We start from the raw sequence: 24,516 nt of genomic DNA, 5'->3' as shown, positions 1-24,516 counted from the left end.
TGGGAATGGGACCAACTAGAAAAGTAATTAAACCACTATTTTTCATCGGTATTAAAAATCCAGTTCAATGGTAAAGTCAAATTTTAGTAAGTATTAAGGAAAAGTTACTTTTTGAATGTTACCTTCACCCCGCCTACAGCTCATGTAGTCTAATTTGTATTAGCGCTACAGCATCTGCCCAGCCTGTACTTGGCTTTTAATGAGCTGTGAAATGTTTTCTTGTTCCCATGCCAATGAAGTGGACAGTCAGTTGGCTGATCTGTTTGGCTACAGGTACACAACAAACTACAAGAAGCCTTTTTCCTGACGTGCCTATCTGGCAAGTGGACGACCTCATGTGAAGCTATAGGGACACAACAGTCTGAAAGAGACCTTTTTCCTGAAGTGTCTAGCTCACCAGTAGCAACTTGATCTGAATTGGACTTTGCTATCGGCCTCCTTCTGATAATATTAGTGTCTCTACCTGTCTTCTCCTGATGTCCTGGGGGCCTTAGGACCATATACCTAGGGTTTTTTGGGCACTAGAAGACATTTTTTAACTTTTTCAAATGTTTTCTTCAAAGATCCTGAGTTTCAGCAGGATCTGCTTCAAAAAGTATCAGGCTAGTAGTTCACCAGCGTCAGTTTGCATTTCACTGCACAAAGACCTGTGCACCTCTGAAAAAACAGGAGAAATCTTTAAAGCTCCAGAGCGCTTGCGGAACCAACCTGCTTCAGGTACCCAGTGTTCAGTTCCATGGCAGCGACTACAATTTCAGAAAATGTAGCTACTCCAAGATTAGAGGGTTAGTAGACCCAAGGTGCACAGGCACTGCTTGTACTGTATAAGTATAGTTCAATGTTGATTCTTAATTTGCTGACATTGTTTGCATTTTTTCCAGTCTTTAACTGAATTGGTCACAGGATTCTTAATTTACATAAATATATTAGTGTCATTCTTTCAAGTGACGTGTCTCAAACTCACAGGTAAATTCCCCTTGAAGAAAGACCTTTCCGGTCCAAAAATCATTGGGAAGGTACTTTGAGCATGCAATTTTACTGAACTAAATTAAATTAATTTTACTTGGAAGGATGGCAAGAAATTATTTAAATAAATGAAGAATCATTTGATCAATTCAGATAAAGAGGGCACAAAAAAGTTTTAAAAAATTTATCAAAATGATAAATGCAACTGCAGGATTGGAGCAACCAGAGTTCCTGAGTACATCCATTCTGCGGTCAGCAGCCGATTCAGGTGAGTTCTCTGCATGCAGCTCAAGTGGGCTACAATCAGTGGTTGTAGAGCTCCTCACACATGGTCACAGCCCATCAGCAGCTATAGGATCTTTGTGGCTACTGTACTGCACGATAAGTCTCTGGTCTGTCCCATGTGGGAGAGGTAGAGCCTTTTACTAATCCTTCACTATTTGAGTGAATTTGGTGGTTGCAATGTGCCCCAAGGGCACATGTGTACTCCTCTAGTCCCTGGCCTATGGCATGTAACATGATCCTTATGGTGCCAGGTGTCTTGGCTAAGCTCTTTTTCCGGAGATTTTTTGGGCTAGTTTGGGCTTCTTTTTGTTGGACTTTTGGGCACATCCCTGGATCTCACATGATCTGTTGCCTTATTTTTGATGAAAGCAGAGGTGGTCGGGAAACTGTACCATTGCCCTGTGTACGCCTGCTTGTGTCATTTTGCAGTGTATGAGGCTGGGCTTACTGTTTTCTTTAGATGGTGTATGTAAGGCCTTGTGTGTTGGATCATTGCCAGGCCTAATATGAAGGTGAGACTGCTCTACGTTATACACTCACTTTAGCTGTGATGGACTTTGCAGACCCCCCTCCTTTTAAGCGCCCCCCTCTCCCTCAGACCGCGTCTTTTCCAGTGTGCTTGAACCTGCTTTCCCTTGCTGTGCCTAGATACATCTAACCGGTGTTGTGCTTCTTTCTTTGTTTTGGAGTTCATGACCCAGCAAACATGCTTTGAAAAATCTGAGGGAAAGGGCAGAAAGACATTGCTGCATGGAGAGCTTGGTGCAAGGCCAGGAATTTGTCAAAATTCTCATAGTGATAGTGCTTGACTGAGATAGCTGGTTGTTCTGGTGAATCCCCCTACCTTCTGACTCAGATCTTGTGCAGTGGAGGTTATGAGGTCTTTGCTATCTAAGCATTTGGGAAACTTAGCTCCCAACTCCAGGAGGACAGCTTTGTTTTGGAACTTAAAAGGGAGCATACATTTGACTGGAGGCTTCTGTTTTTATGGTGGCGCTGGGTGCCCGAGTATTGGGTTCCTCCAAGCAGGTGATCAGAACCCGTCCCAGTTGACTTTGGTTGCGGGGACCTGGGTGCCTGTTTTTAAAGGTGGTCAGGGAGCTGCCCTGCCCCTCATCAGACTCCCCTCCCCTCTGGGGTGTGGTTATCCAGCCCTACCCTGGGGGATCAGAAGCAGAGTGGGCCTAGGCTCCCGCAGGCACCCTTAAATGATGAATTCTAGTGAGGATAACTGATCAACAAAGCACATCCAGCAGCCATGAGTTCCCACAGACACGTAAAGGCTTGAATTACTAGTATTGTGTCATTGGTCCTTCTTTTTATTTTTGGGTACAGAAAACCTTTGGGTGTGGGTAAAAAAGGTGATATGCATTGGAGGTTTTTACTTCTTACATGTTTGGATTCTGTGTTTGTGCGAAAGCATTTCCTCCCCAGTTAGCCCTAACTGCCGTGGTTGGGACCCCGGTCCCGGTTGGGTTGGGATGCCTGTCTGTTGTTGCTGTTGCCCAATGTTTGCTTAACTAATTGATCCGTATTATGGTGGCTGACAGACTTCCCTGTGGCTGAGTGCAAGCTCCATTTGGGTTTCTCTGGGCTCGGTTTTGTGGATGGGTATTTTTCTGGGACTGACCATGCGCCTCGACCTATGTTCGTGATATACCTTTAGTGGTCATCTGTTGGCCATGTGGACCAGTCTGTGGCAATAGTAACATTCTCTAATATCTGGCTGCTGCCAACCTCCCCGAGGTCTGCCGTTATAGCTGTGTTTAAACCCTTTGTGGTTTTGCAGAGGAGCCCCGATCAATACTGGTACTATTTTAAAGCTCACAGCAATGCAGTTCCCTTGAGGGCGGTATTTTTCAATTTATTTTGCACCAACCTAGTGGTGTCTCTCTGGGTTTGCTCCTGTTTCTCCTTATCCTTCTCTTGTTTCTTTTTGTAATAGTGCAAAATGTGGTTCTGTTTCTCCCACCAGGGTTTGGAATCTAACACCACTGCGCTGTCGACACAATTCTGTATCTTGGTGGGCAGTCTCTTTTTGAGGAAATTATAAAAGAATGCAACTTTAGGACCCATATCCGTCCATGGCTCTCCTGTCTCTAGTCCCCATCATTCCCTCATAAGATTCAGAAAATTAGCCATGGTCTCCCCAAGTTTCATAGTTTCTGCCATCAACCCTTCCACATCTGGGCAGGCAGGGAACATTTCCCTCAGGGCTGTCTATATGTGGTGCCTGTGTGAATTGAAAGTGCCCCATCATGCTCGGTGTTTGTCAACGTGACTGCTGGGATGCAAGCTCGGGCAAACAACGTGTTAGTCTGCTCTCCGATGAGGTTACTTCGCAGACTTTTAACATTGCTTATCGCTAGATTTACTCCTGTGGTGTTCTTTTCAAAACATAAGATCCATTTCCCTGACTCCATCCAGCAAGGGTGGCAATGTGATCCTTAGCCCTTCTTTATCCATCTGAGTCCATGGCACATGAATATAGCATGTTACATCGCATGCTATTACAACGCGTACTTTTATGATGTGATTGTTACAACAACGGCGTTGTTCGTACGTAATGCCCTTACATTGCAAGTCATGACAATGACTTGCAGTAGGAGGCGCGCTGGACTTAGGAATAGTATTAGTTACTCTTCCTACTCCAGTTTTCGCAACAGCAGGGAAGGTGTTGGATTTCATATCCAATACCTTAGCGCCCCCTACAGCAAGTTGTTCTAATGACTTGCAATGTACAGGTATTGTGTACTAACAACGCCGTTGTTGTAACAACCCCGTTGTAATGGTATTTAATTGTAAAACAGCATTGTAAATGTTGTTTCCCATGGCACATAGATGGTCCCTGACGTGCCCTTCTCCAGTAGTGGGTACATTTTGGCTTGGGGTAGCTCCACTGGCTTCTCCATAGCATAGCCATCCTATTGTCTTAGGCAATCCTACATGTACTGGAAATTCCACTTGGAATCTCTCCCTCCGTGCTAGATGCAGTCTTCTGCAATGACCATGTCTTCTGGTTCGAAGGATCCCTCCTCCAGCCAGGGTCTATCGTACTGGTCCTTCTCCTAGGTCCAGCAGGATAGCAAGTGGCAAAATGTTTATGCAAAGATCTTGCTTTCCTCTTGGGTTACTATCTCCATTGGGGTCAGTTTATCTGTCCTGCGCTTATGGGAGGAGCAGCAAACTTCTTAATTGCTGCTTCCCTCAGAAGTGCCATCCTACTTCTCCTGTGTCTTAGTCGAGTTAGCACCAGGCTCCCTTGGTCTCTTATTTCCTGATCATCCCCTCTCCTACATTATCGATCTGTGAGACTCAGATCCCAGCCAAAAACTTTTCTAGTTCTGCCCCAGACTCTTCCCCCAGCGATGCTCTGTACCTACTCTGCCCTCCACAGATGGTGGGCACACTGCTCTGCGTTCTTGTGGTGCTTCTATGGTGCAAGCTCTCTCTTTTTGGTCGAATTTTGTGCTCAAAATCACTTCCTGTTGTTTCTTTGGCTACCTGTGCAAATCCCAACACTCCCAACTCTTCATCAGATCCTGGAAGGATAGGACCTCTTTCCTCACCCCCGCTAGTTGTATCCTTGTCCGGAACTGATAAGAATCTCCCTGTTACCTGCAGGTGTTCACCCGAACCAGTGGGAGTGCATGTTTTCCGTATCATTGGTGCACGAAGGGCTGAACGCAATGAATGGGGGGGTTGAACTTAGGGAATCTCTAGTACTGGACTGAGGTGGTGCTGGGATTTCCTTGGCCTGCTGGCCTGCATGCCTAGATCTAACAGTTCATGGTTCAGTTGAAAGGCTCTTGGCTCCCTTCACAAGAGGATTGGTATAACTTATTATGGGAATAGCAGGCATCGGGGGGAGCACCTACATTCCTGCATATGGCAGTGGAGGTGAGGACGCTTTACTTGCTGATGGTGGGATATAATTATTAGTCTGTGCCTCTTTCAAAAATGGGCCATAGTTCTAATAGTGCCTCTCTCCTGTCCTTCTTTTGCATTAAATATTTGGTCTGTATGTGCGATTATGTTAGTGTCAAAGATTCCCTCTTCTGGCCAAGTTAATTCCTGTGCCTTAGTATGTGTGTGCCATTCTTGGCAAACCTCTAGTTTTTTTGCCTGCTTGGGTACTCAGATTTAAATGTGTTTTAGTGACGCTTCCATGATAAATTGGATAGGTTTGGAAGACAGATGCACTCGAGTTGCTCTTATTTAGGGAATCTTAAGTTCTACTCTGATCATGGAAATGTTTATGCACAGAGGTTATTAGTTCTAACTACTTTACTAAGAGCTCAGTACTATTTACAGGTGTTATGTTATGTTATGTTATGTTATGTTATGTTATGTTATGTTATGTTAAAGGGCATTTGTCAAGCGCACGTTCACCAACGGTTTCTTGGCGCTAAGAGAGACATGTGGCAGCACTAGAGGAGAGGGCTAGTTGTCGTAGGCCTGAGAGAACAGCCAAGTCTTCAGCTGTTTTCTGAACGAAGCAAAGGAGATGGTCGTCCGTAACTCCAGCGGGAGCGAGTTCCAGAGCTGCGGGGCCAAGACTCCAAAGCGGGCACCACTCAGTTTTTTGCGTTTGAATGTGGGGTTGACTAGCAGATTCAGGTGAGTGGATCGAAGGTTGCGAGTGGGAACGTAACGTATAATTTTAGATGAGATGAAGGCTGGGCTGTTCCCATAAAGAGATTTGAAGATTGTGCATCCCAACTTGAAGAGTCTGCGCTTGGCCACAGGCAGCCAGTGGAGGCCTTTCATCAGAGGCCGAATACGGTGCCATCTAGGCTGATGAAAAATCAATCTGGCAGCCTGGTTCTGGACAAGTTGGAGGCATCTAAGCTGCTACGCCGGGATGCCTACGTAGAGGCAGTCGGAGTAATCAAGTCGGGAGATGACCAGAGATAAAATTACTAAAGTCAAGGCTTCCTGAGACAGGAATCTGCTGATTTTCTTGATTCTGCATAGATGAAAGAAGCCGGCAGAGACCACCGAGCTGATCTGGGCTTTCATTGATAGATCGTTGCTGACCACTATACCTGGATTTTTGGCAGAGCTGGCCGGGGGACGGGGGTTGCCTAAAGAGGATGGCCAGAAGTTGGAGTTCCATGGGTTAGCAGGTCCGCCCGTGAGGATCAGTTCCGTTTTGTCTGGGTTGAGTTTCAGTTGATTTCCATTCATCCACTCGCTAATGAAGATCATAGTGTCTTGGAAATGGGTCAGCGAGGAAGGGTGGAGGTTGATGTTGAAAACCAACTGGAGGTCATCCGCATAATTGTATGTCACAACTTTCCTGTCCCGTAGAGAGGAAATTAGCGGGAGGAGATAGAGATTGAAATGAAGCGGGAGAGGTGGAGCCCTGAGGTACTCCGCAGGAGAGTTCCATCTTCTTTGAGGAGAGGTTGGCGAGGCGGACCGATTGAAATCGGTTACTGAGAAAAGAGGAGAGCCATTTTAGAGCCACGCCCTGGATCCCGGCATTGTTGACACGGTCCAAAAGGATGTTATGGTCGACCGTGTCAAAAGCTGCCGACAGATCCAGGAGAACCAGGGCCTGGGTAAGCCCTCTATCAGCGCCCCCTCTAAGGTCGTCCATGACTGTCAGGATGACAGATTCTGTGGAGTGAGAGGGTCGAAAGCCGGCCTGTTGTGGTCCAGGATGTGATGCTGTTCCACAAAGGAACTTAGTTGAATTGAGACATAGGCCTCTAAGACCTTTCCAAGGTAAGGTAGTAATGAGATAGGGCGGTAGTTGCCAGGGCAGAGGGGTCAGCACCTGGTTTCTTCAAGATGTGGATAATTTCCGCAGTTTTAAAGAGGTCAGGAACTATGCCCTCTTCCAGTGATTTGTTTAAGAGAGAGAGAGGGTGGTCAGGGCACCTGGAGAAGGCCTCCTGGAGGACATGAGGGGGGCAGCAATCTGTTGGGGACCCCGAGCCAACTCTTTTTAGTAGACCCAGAAAGGTTTCTAAAGAGATATGGGGAAACAGAGTCAGCAGGGGCAACAGACCACCGGTATTAAGAAAGTTGACTAGGGTAATAGAGGTCGGAATGCTAGCTTTAATGGCAGTAATCTTCTCCATAAAGTATGAGTTGAGTGAGTCACAAAGGGGTTGAGAAGGGATTAGCTTGGGTACTATTCTATCAGGTTTGGATAGCTCACTGACTATAGAGAAGATTTCTTTGGTTTTGCTAGCTGAATCCACGACTTTCTTAGAGAAATAATCAGTTTTGGTTTGAAGAATAGAGTGCACCAGCATGAACATTTCACAAACACAAATCACAATGCATATGTATGGTTACTACCTAGGAGAGAGGGCAATTGTTAAAATGACATGAAAATGTGGTATTCAATAGAAAAATGACCTTTGCTTTGGCATATGACGATTTGAGAAATAACGGTAACTTCATATACCACTTTGACTCGATGAAATACAGTACTTAGGACAGCACAAAGTTGCATTAATTCTCAGCACCACAACATCATAGATAAACGGATGACACCAACATGGCTGAAACCCCTCCTAGAAAGTATTTCCAACCTCGGACTCAAGCAACTGGTCACCGACCCCACCCACATTGCAGGACACACACTTGACTGAATATTCGCAGTCAGCAACAGAGTGAAATACAAACACAGTAAAGAGCTCCCCTGGACTGACCACCAATGCATCCACTTCATCTTCTCAGACCCCTCGACACCCCCTCCTCCACCACCAGCGAAACATGTCACAGTTGGCCAAAGGTATCAGAACAATGTTGGACCAACACCCTCAACTCCCACCTACCCACCACCACTGAGGACACAGAACAAGCAATGGACAACTTCACAAACTGGATCACAGTAAGCACTGAAAATTCGCCCTGAGGAAGCATAAACCCAAGAAACTAACAAGAGAACCTAACTGGTTCACGGAAGAACTAAAAACCCAGAAACACAACTGCACAGACACAGGAAAAAGATGGCGCACCAGTAAGACCCTCGAGCACCAAATATGCTTCAAAGCGGCCTTCATCCCATACCACAACCTCCTGTAAAAACACCAAGAAGACTGCCCTAGCCACCCACATCAATGACAGCTCCAACAACTGCAAGGAACGTTTCAACGTAGTAAAGGAATTCACCACCCCTTTAGCAATTGAAGACAACATCACACCCTCGCAAGATCTCTGCGATGCCCTTGCGGACCTTATCCATGACAAAATTAACACCATCTACCAAGAGTTTGCAACCCAACCCCCTGCCGCAGAATGCATCAACTTCCTCATGCCGACTGATGGCAACCCACACCAGTTTACCTTGTGGAACCCCCTCACTGAGAAGGAAATGGCAACCATCATGAGATCCTTCCACTCCATGACAGCCCACTTCCCCCAGAATTGAAAACATGCTGATATGAAGACTTTGCTGAAAAAGCTAACCGTGGACCCAGGAGAACTGAAGAACTACTGTCCTATCTCTTTGCTCCCCTTTGCAGTCAAGGTCATTGAGAAGGCAAGTAACATCCAGCTTACTAGACATCTGGTGGAGAACCACAACAACCTCCTGGACCCTTTCCCAATCTGGCTTCACATACAAAAACCACAGCACTGAGACAGCTCTAGTCGCAACCACAGATGACATCCAAATGCTGCTAGACCAGGTATAAACAGTGGCTCCCATCATCTTCCACCTCTCAGCAGCTTTTGACAACGTATTCCCCCATACACTGATGAACAGGCTCCACCAGATCAGAATCTATGGAGCAGCCCTCATTGGATTGCATCACATGAAAAATGCAGAAAATCATCCTCCCTCCCTACTCCACGCTCTCTAAGAACATCACCTGTGGTTTACTGCAAGGCTCATCCTTCAGCCCAACCCTCTTCAACACATTCATGACCCCCATGGACAACATTGTCAAAAGTCACAAACTCAACATCATCTGCTATGCCGAAAACCACCAATTCATCCTCTCTCTGACTAACAATCCAAGAACCATCAACTACAAGTTCCAAAGATGCATGAAGAATGTTGCAGACTGAATGAACAACTGCTGTCTCAAACGTAATACCAACAAGACAGAAGTACTCATCTTTGAGAAAGGCAAACATGCCTGCAACGTCGGCATCATCTCTGATAGCGAGCTATCCATGAAAAAGCATATCTGCACCATCTCCACCGCCTGCTTCCTCATGCTATGAATGCTCAGGAAGGTTTTCATATGGCACCTGACCAACACCAGGCAAACTGTCACACAGGCTCTCGTCACCAGCAGACTCGACTACAGCAACCCCCTCTATGTTGGAATAGCAGCCCAACTCATAAAGAAACTCCAGAAGATCCAGAGCAAAGCAGCCAGGCTCATCCTTCCCCTCTCCAGATGGATGCACACAAACCCCTCACCTCAGGAAACTCCACTGGCTTCCAGTCATGAAGAGATGCTACTCACCCACTCATACAAGGCAGTACACAAAGATGGACCTGCGTACCTCAACCAACCCATGACCTTTCACCAGCGCACCAGGAAACTCAGATTTGGATTCTTTGCCCTAGCTACCACCCGTTGCATCTGCTGGACAAACAGCAGAGGCCGCTCCTTCTCCCATCTGGCACCCAACACCTGCCATGCCCTCCCCTGCCACTCAGAGCCTCACCATTGCTTCAGCAATTCAGTAAGGGCCTCAAGACCTGGATGCTCAACCAATAGGGGAACAGGCAGGATGATCCGACAGCTCCTCGAGACCATCAGGGGTGAAGCAGAGGCACTCTACAAATCCTGATTGATTGATTGATTGATTGATAAATCAGTTTCAAGTATAATAAAAAAAACTGGCCGAGAAAAAATGATGACTTTCTCAGAAATGCCTTAGCCCGCTCCTAATGCCTGCTATTCTTTGACCAGGGGAAGCTCTGTGCAGTACACGTGACTAATGAGCCTGATAGTGTGTCATTATCGGCTCCGGGACAAAAAAGTAACAATTATTGCGGAGAAAATGGACTAACTTGACAACCACAGGCCTTTCTTGGCCAAATACCAGCTACACCTAATCTCCCAGGTTCACTTCAAATATTTTCCCTAATGTCTGAGTTGCACCCTGTTTGGCACCCAAGGGCTTAGTGTACCATCTATGTCACGCCCAGCGTTTCAAGGGAACAACACCTCTTACTTCTTTCATATACCAACAGCGTTAAGAAACCGGTAGCTCTGAGAAAACCCTTTTAGACTAAGAAATAGTATTGAGCTGCCGGCCCTATATCACACCCAGGGACCATGCATACCATCTGTAAGATGCCCAGGGGTCCAAGCGGTCCTTGTATCACAACCGGAGCCAAACGTTCCATATGTATCTCACCCAACAGTCCAAGCGAGAACCAATATTCACTTTTCCTAGCCTGCTGACTATTGAAGAAAAGGTACCCTTCGTGGGAAAGCCAACAAGAAAGGCCTTGCAACTCCTCATTTCGTATGCATAAAATAGGTAACAGGCCAGATTTCTGTCAGTGGCAAGGCGCTGAGGGTACATTTTTGAGCTGCTCCTTAGTTTGCGATACACCAAATGCTAGACCTGTGGATCAGATGAGGTCTCTTGCCCACTCTTACCCACAGTGACAGAGGCTTCAGGATGGACCTCCGCTGCGCAGATTCAGCAGAACTTCCAATCAATTGTGGTTTCTACTCACCTTCCTTGCTGCGCAAATGTGAATCTGTCCAGGTGAGGTCCCCTTCCTTCAGCTGCAGTCGGGTTCGAGATATCAATGTCTTCTGGCTGGCTCGGCAAAATGTTGCTCAAATATTAATTTACCTTGAAAAACAGAAGACAAGAGGTGTTTGACAAAACAGGAACAGTTGCCTTGATTAAACACTGTGGCCAGGAGTACAGAAACGGTCCCGAGGACTGACTCAAAGCACAATCGATATGAACAATGTTTTATTAATTTCTTTGGGTATCATAAACAGTTTCTGTCAATCCTTTTTTGGTATGGTATGTAGGTCCTGTCTTTGGTGTCATAAATAAGGCCCCTGAGAACAATTGCAGGTAGGCCTCAATCTTGCGTGGACACAAGGTGGACCAGTGGGTGGCGTGTCCAGATATCCCGCATGAGAGGCACATAATCGCTGCATATACTGTGTGTTCTGTTCTGATTGGCTGGGTTTCTTAAATTCATGTGGCATCTGACTCTATGATATTTTTGGGAATGTGTGCACCATTCCAGCCATGTGTGCTTTATTGGGGTAAATTTTCCTGAACCATTGTAGTATCGATGCAATTATGTGTGGGATTGATCTGAGTTTCCATTTGCCTGCTAGTTACATGTCCCCCTACCTGTGACCTATCACTCAATAACCTCAGGCATAGGCCTCAGAGACCTGCAGACCACATATTTCAGAGTCAGCGTTGATGGAGAGTTTGGGACTGGTGAATTCAGTAATAATGATGCGATCTCGGTCTTACACACACATGTATCATTGAGTATATCAACATCGACTTTACCGATATTAACAAATAGTTAGCAATAAAGTCCTTGTAACTCTTTCACTTAATTACATTATGTGGAACCATGGTTTGTTTAAAAACAATAGATGAGACAGGAAATTATCAAATCTATAAAACCAAGTGCATTCTTAAAAACATTACGGAGAACAGAGAATTTGATTGACAATAAACAACTTAAATATATTCAAGCACTCTTGATTGTCAGAACGCAATGCATAATGACATGAATAAATGTGCATTCTATGTTTCAATAACCTGATACATGTTATTCAAAAAGGAAATTCCCAAAAAGGAAAAAAACATAATTCTAGCAGATAGAATGTCAATAGGTCATACTGCAGTGGGTGGATGAGTGAATGTTGGAAGTTGAATTAAATGCTGTGTGGGGAATGTAAAAGTGGTTGTGAAGGTTTTTCTGTAAACAGCATTTTAAACACTGAGCCCTTGGTGTGCAGCCACATGCTTGTGAACAGATAGTGCATGGCTATGCATTGAAGAGAACAGCAAGAAGGTGATTCCATTCTGCTCAAGCACTTTAAGCTTTAAACTTAAAACCCATTTTTGTGAGTAAAGGGTGGTAGTCTGATTTGTCTGTGCAATTAAACATTGGTTGAACTGGTATTATGAGCAAATCAAAGTACATTAGATGAGATAAAGACTCTGAATTTCAATCATATTTCCTAAAAAGGGGAAAAGAGCTGCAGTGTGCATTAGCTTCAAATATGAAATGGCAGATCTCCTAAGATGACCTTGATTTGATGGGTACCGTAGGATGCAATGATGGCCTTTAGGAGAGGCAGCACATTGGGTGGGCCTGTGTTACTCATCCCCAGGGGAAAATACACATTTGACCCCCTGAAAGAGCTGTGACAGTAGCACCTACCCCTTTCCAGTGAGGAGAAAGTGCTCTCCCCATCCTCAGGTGCAGGCCAGGAGCATTGATAACAAGTGTAGTTGCAGGAGGTAGAGACACATCAGTTCCCAGACCTATTAGGTAAGTCCTGTTACAATGCATAAGATACTGCCTTGTAGAAGATCAAGGGCGAACTATTGCTGTATTGCTGTATTGCTTATAGATGAATAGAGAATTAATGTTAGTAGAGCAATGATGTAGTTTCCTGTAGTAAGAGGTACATCTTCATCGACCTGGAAATGTTCCTTGTGCTCTTTCTCCCATTGATACTACTCCATTTTCTATTGCTCTTAGCTACGTATCTAGTATTATTGACTGCTACTATAACAGTGATGAGAGCGTCCAGGCGGACCCGGAGCTTCAAGCTTGGGTATTGGAGATCTTCAAAGAAGGCTTCTTGGAGAGGGAATCCTCAGGTAAAATTGGTTGAACTTGTTGCTAAGCCTTTGTTGTTCATCATCTTCATGCACATTCTTCTGGATAATTGTGCCTTGATAACTGAATCAAAGAACATTGAGCTTAAATGGAACATCCAGACTTTTTAAGAACTTTTGTGCTTGAAGTGTCATCTAAAATTCTGAAATGAAAGGTTTATAATACTGTTTGGAATTTAGAATGAACCTAGACAATTTCATTGTATACTATCTTTGTTTAAACATACCAATACATGCAATTTTAGTGTAACTCAGGAAACACTTCCCCCAGATCCAGGAATGGATCTGAACTATAGCACACTATTGTGAAATTCTAGGAACTTTGCTAGAAATACTTACACCACAAGCAGGGGAGTATCATCAGGGAGGTGTTTGGGCTGTAACATCCCCCTAATACATTTATTCTCTAATAAACAGTTGGCTACATATGCTTTCAGTTGGGTATGGTGAGGTGTCTCTCAGATGTCACATGGGATTTACATACACACACAGACAACAATACACAAACTCTTGTCTCTGTTTTGCAGATTTTTAAACATGCTTATTATAATAAATAATGTATTTTAAGTACTCCTAACAATTCCTACTCCTCTCCCTTTTCACTGCCCCTTAAGCCCCCTCATGCCATGCTTCTCATATAATTAATGTTAACATGATATGCCAGCGTGATTGTTGTAAAATCCAAAGAACCCCCAGTTTTACTGGCCAAGCTACACCCCTGCCCACAGGCATAACATTACAAGCACACCCCTGCAAGTCTACCTTTATTCCCTTGGGCTATCTCTGAAGTATAAACAGTTGTGGTTCAAGCTACACCGGTCCTGACACAGGCAAACATATAATGAATGGTTTTCCGGCATTGTTCTTTCAGGAGTGCCAACTTCGCTGCAGACCCGCGGAGAACTGGCCAAGTATCTGACTATGGTGATTTTCACAGCTTCCGCTCAGCATGCTGTTGTCAACAATGCGCAGGTAATTGTGAATGTGCTTCTACTACTGTAAGCGGGGATCAAAATCCCTCTAGGGAATGCTAGAGTCTAGAAAACTCATCTGTCTCCTCAACCCCTTAAGAAATTATTTGTGAGAACAACCAAGGGGAGGGTATCAGTTCTCTGCTGCCGAAAGACCAGAGTTGGTGCTGTATAATTACCGCGTACACACATATTTATAAGGAGCTGAAGAGGTCACATTGTGAATCAGGGACCTTAGAAATTACATGATGAGGTCCAGAAATTTACCAGAAGCCATTGTTCTGCGTGGAGGTTTAGGGGTATCCCATAGGTACACATTTGTGCTAATCGGCCTGGTCCTGGTGCACCTGCGGGCAGTTAGAGCCCACATCTGAATGGAGAAAAGCAGAGCAGCCATCACACATGGCTGGCCGCAGGGCGGGCAGTTTCCCCCCCTTTGAAGCATAGCTTCCAAGATCTGCTTTGAAACACACCGAATTGCAAGCTAGGAAAAGATGTCTCAAATGGGCCACTCCACTTTCCCATCATTTTGGAAATTCTCATTGAAATACCTATTGGTCTGTTATCATTGGAAATAGCCTTGTTCTGGCAATATTACTGTTATATAAGCTACATTAGACATTCTGCCTCCTGTCTTATGCACATACTGCTCCAGCCTGATCTCCAGTGTTGACTTTAATTGTAAACAAAATAGGTTTTCCTATCTGAATTGAGGCTGTCAGGTTATCTCTAGCCATGTACATTTGTACGTTATGTCTCTTTCTTTCTAACAATGATATTTCTTGATGTTGCATATTTTGGCTTTTCAAGTCAAGTTTTTCTTTTCTAAAGCGCTCAGACAGCCATGGCTCTGTTGGCGCTATATAAAACTACACATTAAAAGTTATTACCTCTTTGACATGCTGCTTTTTTTTTTTTTTCGGGCTTGGGCCATCGTAGTTCGATTTCCTCTCCTGGATGCCGAACAATCCCAGCACAATGCGCCAACCTCCCCCCAAGACCAAAGGCACAGCGACCCTGGAGAGTGTCCTCGAGGTCCTGCCATCAGTGGGCGTCACTACCTCCTCGATGATCACTATCAAGATTCTGAGTGACGAGCCTGGTGACCCGGTAAGAGTTCTATTCTCTCATTAAATACGGGTAGGGTCACTACATAGGTAAAGAGAGAAACTGGGGCAGGCTATAGACATGGAGGTAGGACCAACATTTGGCAGCAAGAAGGGTCAGTTTCTCAAAAATAGTGATCTGCATCTTCCCATTGAACCAAACACACAAAAAAATCAAGATACATTTTTTAAACTTCATACGGTGAAGTACTGTATTTATGATCATATTAATCTTTTCAATAAACCTTTTCTTGAACTTAAAAAACGTCATACGATGCACATTTCTGATAAAAACTGTGAGAGGTGAACTCTTCAAAATTAGGCTTTCATGAAATATCCTGCCCCATTCGCCCTACCCAGACTCTGAAAAAATCCAGGCAAGCCAGCAATCCTGGACCTTGACAGAGGGCATGCTTGTGTGCTGATGATCCCTCTATTAACTCTCCAAGGATGGGACAGCATTGGATTCTTACTCTCTCGATAGGTAATGACTGGGGGAAGCAGGAGCATGCATGGCACAATTTACTATTGTTCTCACAAACAATGCTGTTTTGAAAACCAGGACAGTCTAGAGAGGATGTAGTCTTCACTGTATTCAAGGTTTTTTAGGTCAGACTGTAATCTCTTCAGATAACTCCTTGAAAAGTGAGTGTCCTCCTGCTTGTCGGAATTCTTTCATTGGCAACATAGTCTTAAAAATTGGGAACAAAAAAATTACCTAGATGTGACGTTCAGAAAAATTCATCTTTCCTTGTGCCTATCAGTCCTGCCAGGAGGGTTCACATCTCTAAATGCATTCAGACGCAGGAGAGCTCGAATTCAGTGGCATCAACTAGTCAGCAGCGGCGTCGCCCCACTGCTTTTAAGCAGTGCAAAGAAGAAGCATTAAATAGTAATAACTTTAAGTTATTGTCATTTAATTTTAATGCTTCCTGCTGCATTTGCGGGCAGGGAGGTGGGCGGGGTTGCTCTGTTGAGCAGGGCAGGGGAGGAGTGGTTTGCCGACTCATAAGTGTACAATGACGGTTTGGTCAGCCCCCTCAGCCCACCCAAAACAGCCATGCACACTTTACCCATTCTCCATGCAGGCTGCATTACAGCCTGCACGGAGAACAAGCCCAGGCTCCCTCCCATTCCCTTGTTGAGCTTCCAATCAGGGCGCTTAAAACCAATCACAATGCTACATTGCAGCGTTGTGATTGGTCAGGGTAGCCTGGGTGCCTCCCAATCACAATGCTGCATCGCAGCGTTGTGATTGGTCAGTGGGACCTGGCTGTGCTTCCGTCCGAGACAGAGATGACAGGAGCGGGACAAAAGACCCGGTGCAAAAGTAAGTTTATTTTATTTTTTTGTTGTAATTTTTTAAAATATGCGTGACCCCAACCCCCCCCCGTGCAACCCGCCCGCCCCGCCATCCGCAAGCCATGCCGGCCTCCGCTGCATCTAGTAGAAATGATAGTGGAATGCTCTTTATGCCAATTTGGTCTTCATAATAAGACTAGTAGTGTGGACTTGTAGTGGGAAGGCAAAATCTTCCGTAAGTTAAGTTTTGTAGAAATAATACCAATTCCATGTTTAGGCCTGTACACTTAGAAAGCCTTCACCTGCATTCCTTGCTTGCTGCTGCCCTAATCTTCTCTCTTGATTTATGAGATATTAACTTTTTCAAATATTTCTTTTTTTTAAAGAGGCCTTTAGGCACATTTCTTGATGAATTATTCACAGAGGAAAAGCCCAAGCACTGCATTAAAGCCTTCCAGAAAAGCCTGTCCAAGATATCAGCCGAGATTGAAAGCAGAAATGCACTCCTGCCTATCGAGTACATCTACCTGAACCCCAAAATGATTGAAAACAGCGTCTCCGTATAACTGCAACTAACCAACCAACAAGAACATCCTGCACTTCCATCCAAAGCCACATACTGTTCAGTAAATTGCATCTCCCTTAGCCCACATCTCAACTGATAAACTACCAAGGACAACCCACACCCCCATACACTGTCAAACAACTACTCAGTGGATTGTATCTTCCTTGGCCAACATCCCACACTGTTCTAGAATCTGACCAGCCAAGTATCAGCATCACATGACCTTGGTCCGGGGGTCACTTCAACAGAAGTTAAAATGGCTCCAGTGTTACAGGTGCTGAAAACAAAAGAGAAAACACAGACTGTTTTTGCAGTAGGTTATGAGTGTCAAGAGCAAAGCAAGGTAAAGTGATAATGCACCCATGGAAAGCAAGGCATTGTATTTACAAACAAGATCTGAATGGCATCTTGCAGGCATCTATCTTAGAAGAACCTAAAAGATGAAGAAACCAGAGGTTGCTGTGTCATCACTGAATAAAGTTTAGACAACATTGGTTCGCTGAGAGAAATTGATGTGTGTACTTGATGCAGACCGCTCACCGTTTTGCCAAAATAGCCACGCAAACAATATCGTGAATGCAAATGTGTGCACACTGATGTTCATCTGTTTTTGATTGTAAAAGACTTTAATAAACGAGCTTTGCAAATTCTCTAAAGTGTGCCCTCTTTTCCTAGAATTTTATTTTAATATTCACCTTTATTGCATTTGTAAATGAAGCGAGTATCATCCTTACATTACAATATTGCAAAGAAGAAAACAGAGAATGTGACTGTTCAGACCCTCAATAACACTGGTAGCTGCAACCACTGGGGCCAACCTGCTTACAAAGATAGACCATGGTAACCCCACCATTTCCCCACACTTTATCATGCTTTTGAGGACACCCATGAGCCTCATATATGGGTTTTTCTTGCTGCGCAAACCAGTCGACTGCTGCACGCCAGCCTGACAGCGAGGAACGTAGCACAGGAGTAAACCCGTTGACCCAGCTGAGACCGGGAAAAGTTATGTAGCCCAACACAACAATGTCTCAACTGGTAATCGTTAAAAGGACAGTTACAATGAGTGCATGAATCACAAAAGGAGGGAAACGGGAGACCAAGGTAAGGTGTAAAGGTTGTTATTTAGAAAGTAGTTATATCAGCACTATATTACACCTGGATTGAGGTAACCATAACAACCAAATGTGCACTGAGCATGCTTGTGTAAGTGACAAGTGCAGTGACACAAGTGATATAGAAACAGCGTGAGACGGCGAAGGACAATAAAAACAAACAGTAAGTAAATATTTTATTTAGCATAATTACTTAAAACCATTGCTACAAAGTATCTCATGACATTTCAATTATAAGTTACAATTTTAAAAATAATATAAAACCAAAAATTAGTAAAATCTGTACAAAATATTTGTTTAGCAGCATCCGACTCAGTTCTTAATGACTATAATGTTGTTCTATCCAAAGTTGGCAACCAGTGATCGGCATCTTGATTTTGTGGCATTCTCTTCTCTACTTGTCTCAAATATTTTACCAGGCGGCAGTTCAGCTGCGTGTCCCCTGGTGCAAAGCATGCCATCACGGCCTGCCTCCGTGTGCGGATGCCTCTCTGGTTAAAAAGTGGCTTTAAGAGCTGTTTCCATTCCTGTGTTAGTTCTTTGCATGTACAGAGCAGATGCAGCATATCCTCTTGCGCTGTGCCACACAAGCGACAGATGGAATTGGATTGTTTTTTTAGCCAATGTGGATAGTGCTTTATACATGGTAGCAAGCCAAGTCGGTACATCAGGAATTGTATTTTAATGGATTTGGCAAACCCTAGGGCTAGGTATTTCTTAGCAGAGAGAGAAGTATAGGAGTTCAGGACCATCCACCCGTGCGATCTTCTGGATAGGGCTGCCTTGTCTTCGATCCAGGATTGGCTCTTTACTGTTTTCTTTGTTATTTTTTTGAGAAGGCAGTGGCTTATAGATGTTTCCCAAAGCCCAAGAAGACCCTGGGTGGTTAGGCTTGCTAGTAGGTATTTTGTTGCTGGTGATGTTTTTTTTTTGTTGCAGTTCTAACCACAAATACTAGTTTAGGGTTCCTGGTTTTGATTTTCTTACTTTGTCCCAAAAAATAACTGTCTTGCAAGGGTCTGTTTTTGAACACCAAACTCAAGCCTAATCTGTGCTGGAGAGACTCTTGTTGGTAGACCAAAGATTATTCTGTACACTTTTGCAACCACACCATCCAAGATCTTGGAGTCCCTCCCCCTCTGTGCCTCGCTCCCATAGGTTATCGTAGGCAGGAGTTTTGCACGTATTACTTCGACCAGTGGGGCAAGCGAGGGGCCACTCAGTTTGGAGTTAAGGTTTCTCAATGAAATTGCTAGGGCTGTTCCCTTCTTTTTGATTGTGTCCCTTTGGGCAGCCAAATGCCCCCTTTGTCGATGATCACCCCCAAGATATTTATATTCTTTTACTGAGTCTATGCGGGTCTTGCCCCAAAACCAGACAGGTGTGTTCTTGGAATTCTTTTTGATTGTCATAGTTTTGGTTTTCTCCAAGTTGATGCTCAGGTTATTCGCCTCAGAGTAGTCAAGTGTAGTATTGAGAAGGTTCTGTAGACCCACCTTCGTTTGGCTGATCAGAACTAAATTGTCAGCATAGAGTAGACATGGTAGAGCTAAATTTCCGACTTCTGGTGAGTGCAAATTGCTGGCGTTTAGTAGCAGGATAAGGTCTGCAAGAAATAGGTTAAATAGGATCGGGGCCAGCATGGAGCCTTGCTTGAGACCTTTTGTTGTTGGTATCTTCCTGGATAGTGCTGACCCGTCCCCCAACTTTACTTGGATCCAGGGTTCAGAATGTAGATTAATTAGCAGGTTTAGTAAATTCTGTGGTATGCCCCAGCCGGCCAATTTTGACCAAAGTCTGTTACGGTTCACGTGATCAAAAGCGGCCTGGTAATCGAAAAAGCATAAGTGTAGTGGCATTTTTGTAGACTCTGCCCTATCTATTAACAGAGCCATGGTGGTTATGTTTGTTACCGTTCCAACAGATTTGGAGAAGCCAGTTTGGTTTAAGGGAATAATTGAGTTGTCTTCTGCCCAGTTTTGCAATTCGTCCAGCAGAGTGCCTGCAATTTTTTTTGCCTCATTATCCAAAAGGGCAACTAAACGATAATTCCTAGGCAGAGTCTTATCGCCCGACTTAAATTCATGGGACTAGTATGAGGAATAAATCCAGGGGGACGAGTAAAGCTTTACTGGATTTCTTCCTCATACTAGTCCCACAAATTACCTGGGAAAAGTACGAGGTATCCCGTAACGCGACGTTCCAGCCTCAGCGGCTCACTGAGATCCATTCCATTTCAGGCAGCAATTTCACAGCGCCCAGACTCTGTACCTATCCCATCCATTGAAGTATTTTGGTCCCTCCATCAAACGTTACAGCGATTGACCTTGCCCATCTGCCAACTTCTATCTTGATTGATTCCCCTCTCTGCTATCACCATACCGGGATAGTCACTCCTTGTGCCTCCAACACTATCATAGAAATTTGTAACCATCGTCCTGATGATGACCTTAATCTGATAAGGTCGAAACGCCGTCGACTTTGCAGCGTCATCTATGGCTACTATGGGGTCATTCTGAAATTAATAAAAATTAATTACTTTTATATTTATTTGAGTTAATTTTTGACCCTGAATTACTGTTTGTTTTTATTGTCCTTCGCCGTCTCACACTGTTTCTATAGCAATTGTGTCACTGCACTTGTCACTTACACTAGCACGCTCAGTGCACATTTGTTTGTTATGCTTACCTCAATCCAGTTGTAAAGTAGTGCTGATATAACTACTTTCTAAATAACAACCTTTACACCTTACCTTGGTCTCCCGTTTCCCTCCTTTTCTGATTTATGCACTCATTGTAACTGTTTTTAACGATTACCGGTTGAGACTGACAGCGAGGCCAGCACAGGCTGCTTCTACAGACGCGCTATGTTTTGCTTGGGGGAAACATTCGGAAACCCGGGCCTCAGCCACGCATGTTCCGACTACGCAGGCACCACCACGCTTGCCTTAACCACCATATGCCTTAACCACGCATATGCTTGGTTAAGGCAGTGTGCGGGCTAGCTGCTAGCTGGTAGAAGCAGGAAGTAGCTAAGCAGCAGGAAGGATCGGGAGAGGATGCTGCTGCAGATCGGGGCATATAAGTTCTCCCTACTTCCATGGACAGAGTAATTCCACAGTCATACGCACATACACTCATCATACACTAGGGCCCATCATTCTAACATTCATTCTATTACTCTATCCACACTGAATATATGAGAGGAATTAATCTAAATCAATCTGCATCTAAGCTGAGGTCAATGCGACCTAATTGATCAGTCTTAAGTCATGATTTAAACATTAAGAACACATTTGAAACTTAATAAATGACAAAGAAATAACCACCCGACACTGGAATTCAAACAAAGGTTATCTTTTATCTAATTAGTTCAAAATAAAGTCAATCAATAGCAAAATCATTATTCTCATAATTACCTATTCTAGCTAAATGTCGTATTTGGGTCAGGACAGGTCTCTCAGTAAAGTTTCCCGAGTCGCCATCCTCTCAATCAGCGTCGATCCTCTCGAGCATAGGTTCAGGAAGAAGTGGCCTTAAACCCTCTCTAGTCTAACAATATTTATAGGAAAACTAACACATTAAAAGTTACAAACAAACTCCAAACATCCATTGAGCCGTTGAGCAGAGCGAGCAGGAAAGGATGTTGACTCGCAACATTTAGAAAAACCTCCGCTCTCGAAAATCTCAAAAATAAAAACACGGAAGAAGGAAGCATAAACTAAAAAAAAAAAGTAGCATCCATGAATGCTCTTCCTCGGAATCATAGTGAAGCCACCGCAAGTTTATCAAAGTTCATTGTGGCTTTTATTCTCTCCCAAGGATAACTGGTGACAACTGGCGTCAAGCCCAGAGCTGCTGTCCTCACGGAAACTTTTAATACAGACAGAGGCCATGGTCAGGATTTTCAACCATATTCAGCGAGGCCTCTCTTCGTATTTCAGCTACCCAAATGCAGGCTGTAATTGTCGGCCATCTTTGTCTAGGCCAAAATGGACAATCTTAATTAAAAGAAACACAAAACAACGTTACTACATCGTAATGATTATACAGTGTTAATTCCCACTAATACCCTTATGTGTATGCAATTATCTAGCCATCTGCGACATAAAGAAGCATTAAAGCACGTTATTTTAAAGCGCAAACACATTACAAATAGCATTTTAGCAACACTTATTTAATTAATTTGCTCACCAACTTAGTTCACGTATTAATGAAGCAACACAAATGCATTCCCACGTGTAATTCTTTCATTAGTAAGGTTGATTAGTCAGAAACTTCAACAAAACTAATATCTAGTAATAAATTATTAGTAATTTTAATCATGACATTTAAAAATATATGCTGATGTTCGAGTTTTGACAGAAAACCCTGCTCCAGCAATCCCCCCTTTGGTGATATATTATCACCACAAAAAAAACAACCAAAAAAAAAAAAAATGTTAGTCCCAATTTCTTAGGAGAAATTGAAATGTCTTTTATGACACTACACATCAGACTCTCTTTCATCATCCCTTTTCGACTCCAAGTAAACACTCTCCCTAAATTCTTCTAATTCTACTTCTTGTGGGTCTCTCTTTGACCTCTTTTGTTTCTTTTCAATATTTTCTCTTATTATTTTCTTTTTCCCTCCCCTGTTTTTACAACACAAACACCCCAATCTTAGTATCAATAAAGCAACAATCACACATGTCAATGGAAACAATATCTTACCAATTATGGTACTACCTATTTTAGCAATAAAGTTCTTAACAGCAATCATCTTTTTAGCCATTTTAGTCCAGATACTTTCAGCTTCCAGTGGTACTAATTCTTCATGCAAATCAGTAATATTTTTGATATAGACCTTTAGATCTTTGCTTTCGTCAGAAATGTAAGTGCAACAATGTTGAACCTTCAGCATTCCACAGACTCCACCCTCTTTGGCCAATAGAATATCAAGCGTTACAACAAACAAATGATGGACGGAATGCTGACAATGCAGACATTCTCCCCCAGTCAAGAGATCTGGGTTATATCCATCGTTCTTTTGCCCACTACGCCACCCCAGTTTAGACATGGCCATATGCAAATCAGTCTTGACCCTGTGCCTCATGGGAACAGTCCAGCCCGAACTGCCAAGCCATGTCTTCCCTGGACCGGAATCAAGCATCCTAGGACCGGTTTCTAGCTATCAGCTGTCATCAGCCAGGATAGCTTGACTCCAGTGGCGTAGTGAGCACGGGTCCCACTTAGGGCGAAAAGCGTTACAACAAACAAATGATGGACGGAATGCTGACAATGCAGACATTCTCCCCCAGTCAAGAGATCTGGGTTAAATCCATCGTTCTTTTGCCCACTACGCCACCCCAGTTTAGACATGGCCATATGCAAATCAGTCTTGACCCTGTGCCTCATGGGAACAGTCCAGCCCGAACTGCCAAGCCATGTCTTCCCTGGACCGGAATCAAGTATCCTAGAACCGGTTTCTGGCTATCAGCCGTCATCAGCCAGGATAGCTTAACTCCAGTGGCGTAGTGAGCACGGGTCCCACGTCTGGGAATACCCATCCCATTTAGGGCGAAAAGCGTTACAACAAACAATTGATGGACGGAATGCTGACAATGCAGACATTCTCCCCCAGTCAAGAGATCTGGGTTAAATCCATCGTTCTTTTGCCCACTCCTGGCTGATGACGGCTGATAGCCAGAAACCGGTCCTAGGATGCTTGATTCCGGTCCAGGGAAGACATGGCTTGGCAGTTCGGGCTGGACTGTTCCCATGAGGCACAGGGTCAAGACTGATTTGCATATGGCCATGTCTAAACTGGGGTGGCGTAGTGGGCAAAAGAACGATGGATTTAACCCAGATCTCTTGACTGGGGGAGAATGTCTGCATTGTCAGCATTCCGTCCATCATTTGTTTGTTGTAACGCTTTTCGCCCTAAGTGGGATGGGTATTCCCAGACGTGGGACCCGTGCTCACTACGCCACTGGAGGCAAGCTATCCTGGCTGATGACGGCTGATAGCCAGAAACCGGTCCTAGGATGCTTGATTCCGGTCCAGGGAAGACATGGCTTGGCAGTTCGGGCTGGACTGTTCCCATGATGCACAGGGTCAAGACTGATTTGCATATGGCCATGTCTAAACTGGGGTGGCGTAGTGGGCAAAAGAATGATGGATTTAACCCAGATCTCTTGACTGGGGGAGAATGTCTGCATTGTCAGCATTCCGTCCATCATTTGTTTGTTGTAACGCTTTTCGCCCTAAGTGGGACCCGTGCTCACTACGCCACTGGAGTCAAGCTATCCTGGCTGATGACAGCTGATAGCCAGAAACCGGTCCTAGGATGCTTGATTCCGGTCCAGGGAAGACATGGCTTGGCAGTTCGGGC

The 24,516-nt window shown here is 44.3% G+C and overlaps 1 protein-coding gene across 1 annotated transcript in view; it reads left to right on the top strand.

The window, feature by feature from the left end:
- Positions 1-17,680, top strand: part of LOC146780157 (hydroperoxide isomerase ALOXE3-like) — a 401,982-nt gene extending 384,302 nt beyond the window's left edge. Inside the window, exons 11-14 of the mRNA XM_085639147.1 lie at positions 12,947-13,068; positions 13,958-14,058; positions 14,997-15,167; positions 16,852-17,680. Coding sequence (XP_085495273.1) covers positions 12,947-13,068; positions 13,958-14,058; positions 14,997-15,167; positions 16,852-17,031 — 574 coding nt within the window. The 3' untranslated portion in view covers positions 17,032-17,680. The remainder of the gene's footprint in view (positions 1-12,946; positions 13,069-13,957; positions 14,059-14,996; positions 15,168-16,851) is intronic.
- Positions 17,681-24,516: the final 6,836 nt, after the last annotated feature.

The sequence above is a fragment of the Triturus cristatus genome, chromosome 12, assembly GCF_964204655.1.
Source record: "Triturus cristatus chromosome 12, aTriCri1.1, whole genome shotgun sequence".
Taxonomy (NCBI): Eukaryota; Metazoa; Chordata; class Amphibia; order Caudata; family Salamandridae; genus Triturus; species Triturus cristatus.
Note: the sequence above shows the minus strand (reverse complement) of the source record. Positions and strands in the feature narration are given on the sequence as shown.